The sequence below is a fragment of the Aristolochia californica genome, unplaced genomic scaffold (assembly GCF_029961685.1).
Source record: "Aristolochia californica isolate CCGP_79_NKW_82.1479 unplaced genomic scaffold, dmAriCali1.0.hap1 SCAF_8, whole genome shotgun sequence".
NCBI classification, from domain to species: Eukaryota; Viridiplantae; Streptophyta; class Magnoliopsida; order Piperales; family Aristolochiaceae; genus Aristolochia; species Aristolochia californica.
Genome location: NW_027182279.1, coordinates 40,093,676 through 40,106,474, shown reverse-complemented (window position 1 = coordinate 40,106,474; position 12,799 = coordinate 40,093,676). Strand labels below are relative to the sequence as shown.

The 12,799-nt window shown below is 35.9% G+C and overlaps 2 protein-coding genes across 2 annotated transcripts; both read left to right on the top strand.

Moving 5' to 3' along the window:
- The first annotated feature begins 1,392 nt into the window (after positions 1-1,392).
- Positions 1,393-7,704, top strand: LOC137939015 (uncharacterized). Its single transcript, XM_068784173.1, has 14 exons — positions 1,393-1,456; positions 2,094-2,154; positions 2,257-2,455; positions 3,128-3,202; positions 3,310-3,413; positions 4,005-4,118; positions 4,218-4,332; positions 4,454-4,644; positions 4,720-4,836; positions 4,917-4,997; positions 5,365-5,603; positions 5,723-5,762; positions 6,494-7,072; positions 7,204-7,704. The coding sequence occupies exons 2-13, from the start codon at positions 2,107-2,109 to the stop codon at positions 7,061-7,063; spliced, it is 1,893 nt and encodes a 630-aa protein (XP_068640274.1). The 5' UTR covers positions 1,393-1,456; positions 2,094-2,106; the 3' UTR covers positions 7,064-7,072; positions 7,204-7,704.
- Positions 7,705-9,195: 1,491 nt separating this feature from the next.
- LOC137938674 (LIM domain-containing protein WLIM2b-like) lies at positions 9,196-11,330 on the top strand. The gene is made up of 5 exons (XM_068783661.1): positions 9,196-9,676; positions 9,852-9,948; positions 10,077-10,108; positions 10,207-10,296; positions 10,699-11,330. The coding sequence occupies exons 1-5, from the start codon at positions 9,542-9,544 to the stop codon at positions 11,002-11,004; spliced, it is 660 nt and encodes a 219-aa protein (XP_068639762.1). The 5' UTR covers positions 9,196-9,541; the 3' UTR covers positions 11,005-11,330.
- The last annotated feature ends 1,469 nt before the right edge of the window (positions 11,331-12,799 follow it).

The following is a 12,799-nucleotide window of genomic DNA, read 5'->3' as shown; positions in this document are numbered from 1 at the left end:
TTATCATATGGTTTTGAATTAATTGAATTAAGTGTATTTTATAATCTTATCAAAGAAAAAGTATGCAATTTCAATGAGTTTGGATCTCTTTCCATTATCTAGAAGTTATATATATATATATATATATATATATATATATATATATATATATATATATATATATATGCAATATTGATAAATTTATTAAATTATAAAATAACATAAATACTACAAATTATGTAACGTATTAATTATACAGACAATCGATTATATTTAATGGGATATTCTTTAAATTATGTCATCCTATATATAAATATTAATTTTTAAATGTTTATGTGGAGGAGTTTAAAATTAATAACATTATCCTTTTTTTTAAAATACCCAACAAGGTAATCAGGTAACTGAATACAAAATAGTGTTTACAGATGTCTATTCTATTCAATAAATGGTATATGGGCAAAGGGGTAGATCCTCTCATACAGTCATACGAACAAACATTTTTTTTCATATTTGTTTTTTAAACTATCAAAAAATGGTACGACAGATAATTGAATAAAATTACCAAATCTCTCTTTCTCTCTCTAAAACACATCTAATGTACAAGTCAAATTAATTGAATCATAGGGCATATTCCTTGGGATATAATTAATTTTGGAGCATATTCTTTGTCCAATTAGTGATTCTATTTGGTCTAGCTTAGTTTTTATATGCACATATGATATTCCATTTTGGTCCACATAAGTAATGCAACATCCACCTAAAAACATATCAATAATGTATCTCACATCTTTTTTGGTAGGTCATCCACAATTGATCTACATAGTTCAATTCTCAATTAAAACCATAGTTTTCGACTGGCTTGGAAATTTGATTGGGTGACACAAGCAAGTCTCTTGGATTTGGTAGTGATCAAGTTAAAATGGGGGTCAAACTCGTCCCTTCTACAATGGGCAAGTCTCCCCTGAATCAAGCTAAGTTCAACCACTAGACTCATGAATCCCTGTCTGATTCACCTGGTTTGACTCGGAAAATCAGGATCTCGAGTCAGTTTCTAATTCCGACTTGGAAACTAATTAATGGAAGTAAAAACAAATTATAGGGGTTTTTTCGTAGTAATTTGAAACCAAATGGTTCATAGGAGTTTATGTCTAACACTTATCTCTTTGATCAACCTCATGGTTCAGACCCAACTTAACCATTTTATTATTTGCATAAATAAAACAATCAAACCTACTTTGATTGGGCCGTGGACTCGCCATGGGTTCCCCTTTAAAGCCCATTGTTAAGGCATTGGTAGGCCTAGTATTTGTCAAATAAGATCAAGAGAGAATAAGCCCAATGATGGTTGGCAGAGTCTAATACGCACCCGGCGCAGCTTAAAAGGTCGTTCAGAATATCCGCCATAATCGTCACTGCCAGTCAGAAGGCAGCGCCGAGAGGAAAAGAGAATCGTATCTCTATCAGCTCTGCTATAAAGGTGGTGTTATTCATGTTTTTTCGTTTCAGTTGGAGTATTTGTTTAGCAATATATGATTGTAGAGAACGGAAGATTTAGGTTTTACTGTTGGAATTGATGGAGAGGTGGTGTGTGGGAACGTTGTTCTGAATCCTTATCTTACAGTTGTTGAAGTTTTAGCTTTCAATGCATGCAAACTGAATCGTGGGCTGAATGTGAAGTGAATTACGCAATCTGAAATCCGATTAAGTAAAACTACTAACTGCTTGATTTTTACTTTTTTTGTTTTGAAGCAAATGATTGGCTTCAACGTGAACGAGGGTTTTCTACACATTTGTGATTTAAGTGGGAACTTTTTTTTTTTTCATTTGTGGGTGAGGAAGTGTATCAGTTCTCTATGAAATAACTAAATTTACTGCTTTCGCACGAAGAGTGAAATTAGTGTTTTCTCGGCTAAAAAAGTGCATAAAACTGATAAAAATGGGAAAGCAATATCACATTATGATTTGGGAGCCCAGTAGCATTGTGAATGAGTGTAGTTTAGATGATTTCAGAAGTCGTTGCTTTGGTCATAGCATATGTTGATCTCTTATTATTGTCAGTGTTTGAGGTCAATGCCATAGGACTAAGGGATGTTGACAGTAACGTAATTTTACAGGAATTTACACAGCATGGAAAACAATGAGAAAGCTGAATTGCATGACTACACATTCAAGTTGGTTAGTGAATCTCTATTTATGTTTTACTAGTTTGTATGCTCTGTATGATGAACAGTTATGACAAAACTCTTAACAGATGTTGTGTTATTTGCCAAATTTCAGAGAAAGAATACACTTAGACGAAAGGATAAGATTTACATTGGTTGTGGAGCCGGATTCGGTGGGGATAGGCCAGTGGCTGCTCTCAAATTGCTTCAGAATGTTAAACTGGATTATCTTGTCCTTGAGTGTCTCGCTGAGAGAACACTTGCTGATCGCTACCAGGCTATGTTGTCTGGGGAAGATGGGTTTGATTCTCGGAGTATGTTTTTAACTCCTTTTAACTTTCTTGGCTTCTACTTTGCTTGGATAAGCTGATCCATAACTCTCATTCGAGCTTTAAAAGTTCTGAGTTATGAAAAAACTTACTTGCATGATTAAAAAAACTGAAATGTTCGTAAGTTAGTATTCCTATGCTATGTTATATTTTTACCATGTTTGGCAGTTAATGTATGCACAAGAAGATAAAATAGAAAGTAGTGCTTGTAGGGGCCTATTTGTGGGCAAGTCAGAATCCAAATTGATCATACTTGAAGATGTACATGCATAACTTCTACACATTTTAATGTCTATATTCCACCATTTTGGATGTACTGCAAGATATCTTGTTGCCATGCACATCATCCTTCTTTGAGAAAGGATGGTTTTGGTTTGTACATTGACACTGCTTTTGGGCTTACTCTCATGATTTAATCTTTCATTTCATGTTCTATTTGAGGTTGCTTGAGTGTCATTCCTTTGAGATATCATGGAAAATTTAACATAAAAATTTGAAGTAAGCAAAGAGGCATGAGGATGGATTTTTTTTTTTTGAGGGTGGTATATGCAAGATGTAGTTAGTACTGCATATACTAATCCATGACTATTTACAGTATTTTCACCATGTAACTCTATGTTCTATGCTGTTTTTTTTTTAAAAAAAAAAACTTTGCAGTTCTGGATTGGATGTCACTGCTCTTACCTTTGGCTGTGCGACAAGGAGTTTGCCTAGTTACCAACATGGGTGCAAGTCAGTATTGCTTACTATCCACTGATATGCAAGAACTCAACTAGCGGTTATTAAATGAAGACTCTTTGTTGTTACCTACTCACATTTCTTAATGCATTCATGGTCAGTGGATCCACTAGGAGCACAAAAGAAAGTGTTAGATTTGGGCAGCAGTCTAGGACTTGACTTGACTGTTTCTGTTGCATATGAGGTGGCTCCAACAAAATCTGGTGTAAGAATTCTGTTACTCTATGTTTTACCTTTTCAGTTGATTTGGTATTTATCATGATGGAGGTTAGAATCTGATCCAGGATCCTGCTGAACATTTTCATGTTTGTGCATACCTTCATCTGAAGGTTCTCTTCTCGTACCATGGTTAAAAAGTCCTACCAGCAGGTAGCAGACATCTAACCAATGACATCTGTATATAGCTATTTGGAGTTTGTAAGAGAGTAAGGCAAGTTCTTTTGCAGTGAAACTAAAATATTGAATGGGCAGAGTAAGATGGATCTCAGAATGATAAGATTTTGGAAAATGAACTCTCGGTTTAAGAATCAGAAGTGCTTAAAAATGCTGTATAAACAACCCACAGTCTAAGGATCACTTGAGTGGGTCATCCACTTGAAACTTTGTCATGCAGCCATCTCATTTGAGTGCAAACTGCTTCAAAATTTCTGCCACTTGTGTGTCCACCCACATGCCATCTATTCTGTCTGCTCACATGCTAACACATCCTTCTCACCTGATAAAGAAAGAATATTTTTTTCCACAAAAAAGTACTATACTTTTTTTATTTAGATCCAATTTATTTGATGCATGGAAGGGTGTAAGCACGTACTTGGGGGCCAGTCCCATTGTTCAATGCTTGGAGAAATATCTACCAGATGTTATCATTACTTCACGAGTAGCCGATGCTGCCTTATTTTTGGGCCCAATGGTATGAGAAACTCAAAAAATTGGCACCAGATCCTAGAAAACTTCTTTGTAGCACCAAATGTGAAACTTATCATATATTATGACACCAAAATGCAAGTAGGTTTATGAGCTGGGCTGGAACTGGAATGACTTTGAACAACTTGCCCAAGGATCTCTAGCTGGGCATCTTCTTGAATGTGGATGTCAACTCACTGGAGGATATTATATGCATCCAGGTGATGTTCTAAGGTCTTCATTGCACGTATCAACTTCACTTTCACTCTTTTTCTGAAGTGCTACTCACTACACATTGCTGCACATATGGTGACAATGCTGCTGTCCCAATTTTTAATTCAGGAGATGAGTTTCGTGACCTATCATTCCAACAGCTTTTAAACTTATCTCTTCCATATGCCGAAGTGCATTTTGATGGGAGAGTGTTTGTAGCAAAAGCAGATGATAGTGGTGGTGTTTTAAATTTCAGAACTTGTGCTCAGCAGCTTCTTTATGAGATTGGAGATCCCAGAGCGTATGTCACACCAGATATGGTAGGCAAGCATTCCATTTGGTTGAATAAAATCATAGAATAGTGAAATGAGGTATTAATGTGCCTCCCAAAACAGATTGTAGATTTCCAGGATGTTTCTTTTCACACATTATCAAATGACAGAGTTTCATGCTTTGGTGCTAAGCCATCTGATCAACCAATGCCTGACAAACTTCTGCAGTTGGTCTCCAAGGTAAAAATCTTATGAGTATGTCCTATTGAGTGTCACATTAAATTTGTAATGATAGTTCTTATTTTTCTTTTGGACTTTAGGACTGTGGATGGAAAGGGTGGGGAGAGATATCGTATGGGGGGCATGAATGTGTCAAACGTGCCCAAGCTGCTGAATTTCTGGTTTGTAACCTGCTTGACTATTGTCTTCATAAATTTTGTGTGTACAAAGACTCATCTGTATTTTTCAAAAAGAAAACAACAACAATAGAACCATCTTCTGCATATGTCCCCACCCACTTGAATTTAGGAGTCCAAATTGACGATTTTGTAGCATACTTATATTGTCTTGTGTGTTTTAATCCTTACACTTGGATGCCTTCTTCACTGAAAAAATTATCCTTCAGAGAAAAACTGAGTTTTGTTCAATGAGCTAACAAAATCCATTCTGAATTTTTAAGAATAAAAGAGTTGCATATTGATTTTTTCATATATTAGGTTAGGTTGTGGATTGAAGAACTATTACATATTGATTTTTTTCATATATTAGGTTAGGTCGTGGATTGAAGAAGTATTACCAGGTATTAGTGATAAGATAACTTCTTATATCATTGGGCTTGATAGCTTGAAGGCAACTGATATTAATGAGAAGACTTCACCTGCAAGACATAATGATGACATAAGACTGCGGATGGATGGGTTATTTGAGAAAAAGGAGCATGCAGTTCAGTTAATCAGAGACTTTACTGCTCTCTACACTAATGGACCAGCTGGTGGGGGAGGAATAAGGTCAAAGCATTACGTCATGAGAACTATTTGATATCATGGCTTCAGAAAAGAGGAAAACTGATATGCCCGTGAATCTTGATTTTTCTAATGTTAAACATTTTTTTCCGCTTCTAATGCAGCACAGGGCACAAGAAAGAGATAATTCTACAAAAGGAGCTGGTATGTTGTCTTGTGGCCCTTAACAGTCATTTATTTTTTATGGAAAATAAGGGGCTAGATATCTGCCTTGGTAAATGTTTTGTGCTACTAAATCAATCTTGATTTTTTGAAAAAAAAAACTAAACCAATCTACTAGATATTGAAGAAAACTCGTATGCAAGATAGAACACAAGCAAATTAGATCCTTCACAGTCTTTTTCATTGCCTATTTTTCTTCTTGCTGTTTATCTAACTTCAAGTTGGTTTTACTAGTTCTTCATTATCTTGGCCCTTCTTAGGGTCTGAAAATGACCATCTCATTCGACGTCAACTGACCCTTCCAACTAGATTGGTGTGGGTATCTCATCAGTGTTTATCTACCCAATCTGTTAATGAAATCTTAAGATTTTATGTATTTAAGATGGTCTATGACAAATTTTACGTACTAGGGCTTACCATGGACAAAATTGAAAGACTGAACATGACCTACTGGAACCAATTCAATAAAACTGCATCAACTCAATTCCAGGACAACGTGTTATCTTCAGATTACTGGAATGGAGCTTCCTTTTAGGAGGACCTAGCAGTCTCGATCATTAATCCTATGTTGTTTTTGCCACCTTAAACATCTGAAGTATGCTTTTATTTTGTCATCACAGTATTAATTTAATTTTCTGTACTGGCTGAGATTGTAACATTTGCTCTAAACCCAGAGAAGAAACACTAATAAATTATTCTTGTTGTCTATTTAGGTTGAACGTGAGTCAGTTTTCTGGAAGACAGAATCTAATAAAAGCTCGCCCACAGGCCTGTGCATCCCAAAGACATCTAAAATGAGCATTGAGAAATCTGACCTTGCACATGGATATCCCATACCACCAACTACATCAGTGGATGGTCATAGCTCCTGCGCTGAACCCACCTCACGGGCACCATCTGGACAGGTGATTCCTCTATATAAGGTAGCCCACAGCCGTGCTGGAGACAAAGGGAATGACTTAAATTTCTCCATTATCCCTCATTTCCCGCTAGATATTGAAAGGCTGAAGGTGGTTATAACATCAGAATGGGTGAAGGAAGTAGTTTCACCACTCTTAGATTCTTCCTCGTTTCCCATAGTTGAAACCATTCAGAAGAGAAACAACTGGGTCAAGGAAAATTTGACAGTGGAAATTTATGAGGCAAAGGGAATCCACTCTCTGAATGTTGTGGTCCGGAACATTCTTGACGGTGGGGTCAATTGCTCTCGAAGGATTGACCGGCATGGGAAGTGCATATCTGACCTCATCTTGTGCCAACAAGTGGTGTTACCTCCTGTTTGAATCTCTCAGGTACAGCTACAGCTTATGAACAACTTTGTTTTTCAACTCCTCAAACTTTTTCCCTACCCAAGTTGTGAATTGGTGCAAAGACATTAGTATACAGAGATTTGATTGTGGCTTACTTGTTCACTGTGTTTCAGGAGAAACGAGGAGAACAGAGTCTGTTTTCCACCCTTGTGGTGGAACTTTTCCTACCTCAGATGATTCTCATACTTTCCAATCAAAACAATTATCAGTACATAATTAAGTTCAAAGTCTGAAACCTATAATGCAGAATGTCAATCACAGAATGGCTGAGAAATGGCATTTCTATACTGTTGGCTTCTTAAATACCAAATACCCATTTCCTCTCAGTGGAATTGCTTGTGAATGCATGCTTTAGGTATACTACTCTTGAAAGATTGTTTGATTAATGGATTGTGGTTCTCTACCAAAATTTTGGCTCAAACCCTGCTATAACATCTATTGGAACACCTGTTATGTGTAACCTCGATACCGATACATCCACCATTTTTTATGATCAGCTGGTACAAGATATGTCGTGTAATGTATCGACACTTTTAAAATCTGAGACATATCAGATGATACATATATTTTTGATTGTGCATACTTCATATCAGAGCAATCACTCAACCAATACACATTATCCCTTTTCTGATATGAACTTATTAATCGATTTTCTCAAATTTTTAGAGAGTGCTCTTCATTATGACAGATTTAAAGTTTCATTTAAGTTATCATGTGGACTCATGGACTTAGGATCTGTTTCAGTATTCCATTTCTTTTGAAACTTCATTCATGTTTATGAGTTATCAGATGTGAGTTTGCTAATCGTGCTTTCACGTCTAGCGTTAGAGGCAGTGCAGTGCTGTGCACGATGACAATTTTATATCATGCAAGATTATTTAACTGTGGCACAAGGCAGTTTTATAGAACAACTCTGTTTGAAATAATTAGTTTCTTTTGTTTGATTGGGTAAGGACATGGATAACCATCAAATTTGAATTGAATAACTGAAATCATTCTCTTGCTTTGCATTTTTTGCAATAGGGGATCCCTCCCCGTCAACTTGCTAAAAGGCGAGCAGCGCCGCCCTCCCCCGCCGTTGGCCTTCCCAACATCTTACTTCCCCTTTCATGGCTCTCCCCTCCATTCCTCAATTTTGTTGAAGATCGTATATAGGGTAAAAACAATAATGTCGTCGATTTTTTGTGCGTTTATTACAATTAGTTTATACCCAGTTACCCTTCGAGCAGAAAAAAAGACTCAAACTTAAGACCTCCATCTACAAACCCCCTACACAAAACCATTGAACCACAACTTAATTCCGAATAAATCAAGTCAATTCAATTCAAAATTAAAAGTTTGAATTTATAATAAAAAATAACAAAATATGCAATTCAAAAAAAGACTAGAAACCCAATATTTAACTTTTTTTAATTAATTTTTTTATATTTTATCGATTATTTTGATAAATAAACCACAAAAACCAGCAGAACGATTTAGTTTTTAAATGGAGGCCGGCTTTAATATGATGTTAATGGAATAGACATTAGAATTTGCTCATTTATATTTTGATTTTTTTTCATCTTCTAGATCCCATGTTAAAAGATTATCCATGCAACAATTTTGTTTTCCTCCATTGGCCCTCAATCTACCCCCATTAAGAGTCGGTTTGCCATATTTATTCCCTCTTATTGCCCTGCTCCTTTCTAGGCTTCTAATGCAATTGCACAGGCATTGTACTCCATTTTTGGATTTTCAACAGAAATAGTTAAGGCCCCAAGTGAGTACCACTACCATCAAATTTGTTGACTTAGGCTTCTTTGATTGTGTGTCACAATGAGCCAATAAATGCATCAAAGCAGAATTAAGCTTTTTAGTTCTGGTTCTTTAAATTGCATTGAAATGGTAAAAACAGAGAAGGATCTGTCAAACCCAAGAATAGCAGAGGTTGTTACCTCTTAACATTCTCTTTGAATCCAAACTTATTCTCTTTCTCTCTCTTTCTCTGGACTTGGTCTCCATTTTTCTCAAATGGATAGGATCTTCACTGGCCTCCTTGTCACCCTCTCCTCCCTTATTGATCCCCCACTAAGACCCAAATTAATGGCCTGCAGCCTCACCTCCCCTCTTTTGAGCTCCGTTCTTAACTCCCCATTTTACATGTCATTGCTCCACTGGTGGGATTAAGCATATCCATCCGTCCTTAGCTGGGTTTTCCACCTTTAATCACCCTCGACCATTTCGAAAGAAGAACACACCCAGACACGTTTGTTTTGTCAGATTTAAATTGGCCCTTGGCAGACCTTCTCAAGATTGGTTCTTCCCTTCTTCAACCCATCTTGTTCCTTTTCAGCTCGAAGCGGTTTATGGTCTTCTGAGGGCTCGATTTTGATTGGTGTTTTTGGGTTCTGTGTGTTTTTCTGGATTATCATCTGTTTGTCTGTTCGTTCCATTGAGTCTTGATATTTCAAAATGGCTTTCACTGGGACTCTGGAGAAGTGCAAGGCATGTGATAAGACTGTGTACATTGTTGATATGTTGTCTGCTGATGGTGTGGCCTATCACAAGACCTGCTTCAAATGCAGTCATTGTGGAGGGACCCTTGTGGTTAGTACATTTCCGTTAGGATCACTTACAAGAATCTTTTTTTTCTTCTTTTGCGTCTTTTTTTGGGTAGAAGTGTTGTATTGTTGAAACCAGTATGATCCATTTGAAATATGTTTTATATTTGTTTTATATGTTTTCATTTTTTGTTAATGCTGCTGATGATGTATATCTTTAGATGAGCAACTACTCTTCCATGGATGGTGTGCTGTACTGCAAGCCCCACTTTGAACAGCTCTTCAAAGAGACGGGAAGTTTCTCCAAGAATTTCCAGCGTGAGGATTCATTCTCTTTCCTGAGATGGGTTTTATCATACTTGAAATCAATTCATTTTTCTTTTTCCCCTTCTCTCTCCCTCTTTTTGTGGGTATTTTCTCACGTCTGTAGTTGTATGACTTAACAGATGGAAAATCCTCTGAAAAGTCCGGTGAACTGGTAAGTTTTTTAACATTCTCATTTGCCAATGGAGCTTTTCCTCTTCATTTTTTCTTGTCCAAAGTGCTCACACATGATTTGAATCATTTACCTCACAGAGTAGGCAGCCCAGCAAACTGTCTTCCTTCTTCTCTGGGACCCAAGACAAATGTGCCACTTGCCAGAAAACCGCCTATCCGCTTGAAAAGGTCTGCCACTTTTCTCCTTCTCCTGTTTTGCTCCAAAAGAATTTATTTTTGATATATGCTAATTAGAGATGCATATAATTACTGCATTTTAAGGAATTTGTTCATAATAGAATAAAATAAATGAAACATTCAATGGCTTGGGGTAGTTTTCTGTATTGTAAAGAATTTTCTGTGAGATATCTAGCACATACGTATAAAGAAATCATGATGACCAGAGATATGAAAGTTAACTGGATTAACCACCACTGTAGTGGGTCTCTTCACCCATCTCCAGTTCAAATTAGTTTCTTGTCTGCAAAGTTTGATGACAGACAGCCTTTGAAATTTATTTCTTACAATCTCCCTCATACTAGTGTTCATGTGTTGAGAAACGTGGAATAAATTTTCTGGAAGCTGTAACAGGTAACCGTGGAAGGGGAATCATATCATAAGTCCTGTTTCAAGTGTTCCCATGGAGGTTGTTTCCTCAATCCCTCATCCTATGCTGCAATGGATGGTGTTCTTTACTGCAAGGCCCATTTCGCACAATTGTTCAAGGAAAAAGGGAGCTATAGCCATGTCCTCCAAGCAACTTCGATGAGGCGCAACACCCCCCCAGTACCAGGGGATTCTCAGAAAGAGGATGAGGCAGCACAAGATGAGAACCAAGAAGAAAAAGAAGCTGAAACACAAGAGGCAACAACAGAGCAGGAGCATTCACAATCCTAAGATGTTCAAATTTACACCCATGTTTATCATTGTCATTTTGGTTGCTTTTCTTCATTTCTTCACTATATTTTTCTAACTTCATTTCACTGAGACCAAATCCTAATCGGTTTTGTATTTGGCAAGTTTCCATCCCCATTAGACAAAAAGAACTGCATATCCCTTGTTTTAGCTCCCTGAGCCAGTTTCAACCTGTAATGGTCTGTTATATTTCTTCAGATGAGATGCAACTTGAAAGCAATAAATCTTCTCCTCTTGTAGGATGACAATCTGGCCTTGCAACCTTGTATCAACACTTCACTGAACTTCAAATATATTTTTTCCTTTTCTTCTGATCTGAAATGGTGCACTAGAAAGGGCAAACAACATGTCCTGCTACATGTGATCCAATGGCAGCTAAATTATGCAGACTAAATCCTTACAATTTGATATATTACAGATAACATTGCTAAAGCCAAGAATTACATGCCCCTGTGAAAATAAAATCTTTGACTTAAAAAAGCTAAGTAGAAGCTTACTAGCCTCATACTGTTGTTCCAACCCACTGACAATGTTTTGTGCATAATCAAGAGCTTTAAAAGCTAATCAGGTCAAAGCTAAAAGAGCAAAAAAGAACTGTAAATGTATATTTTGTTAATTGTATTACTGTTATTCTAATACAAAAAAGAGGTCAGATTGAACATAGTGAAACATTCAAATCAAAGGATGACTGGTTTTGGTCCTATAGGTTAGACTGGATTCAACCATTGGTTGGACCAGGTCCAATCAGATCACCTTCTTATTTTCTCTCTCTCTCTCTATATATATATATATTGTGTTTTGTTGAAGTTGGACATGAATTAGTGTTTAGTTGGTCGATACTATCTTTACTATCTAGGTACTTGGTCATGGCTTTGAATCCTCTCTATTAATTTTTTTTCCACCGTTCTTTCATAAGAAAAATGATTGAATTAAACCGAATTAACCGGTTCAGTTCAAGTTCATACTATGCTAACCACCCATGAGTTCATATTTTAAGCCAAAAACCGTTTTCCATATGTGAGAACCTGAAAAGGGTCAAGTTCCAGTTCAATTGGGTTTAACCATCTGGTCTGGTCTAGTTCTGACAACACTAATTTAAGTTGATATTTTAGGGGAATATCGGTGATTTCATCCCTCAAACCTCCTTGCAATATCATATTTCAAAATTGGCTTAAATTTGAGTCTTCTTTGATAAAATGCTAGGAATAGCAAGTTTTGTCATATGACTTTTTGTATTGTTCTAGCACCATGTTTCAATGAATATGGAGCAAAAATCCTTAGTCATGTGAGTAATGTTACTCGGTTACCAACATATCACTTATAAAATATAAAAACTATAAATAATAGTTTTTTTTTTCAATGAGAAGTTACTTATTTTCTCCTATAACCTAAACCCTAAACCCTACATAACCTTAGTACAAAAATAAATGCCAATATACCTTCATGCCATCATAATAAAAAAACCAAAATATGTTAACAATTTTTTTCAATTTAAAATGTTACTATTTATAAATAAAATTTTGACAACAAATAATGGGTCTTATAGGTCGTGTTCACTCGAGGTTAAGTAATTAAATAGTATTTTTTTAACTAATTAAATAATTAAGGAGATAATTTAAAAATGGAATAATTGAATAATAATGTATTTTAAAATATAATTAATAATTATTGATGATTAATTAAATAATATGCTAATGTAATTCATAATTATTAATGATTAATTAACTAAATGGTAATGAAGTAATATATATTTTTTCTAATTATGTAATATATTTCA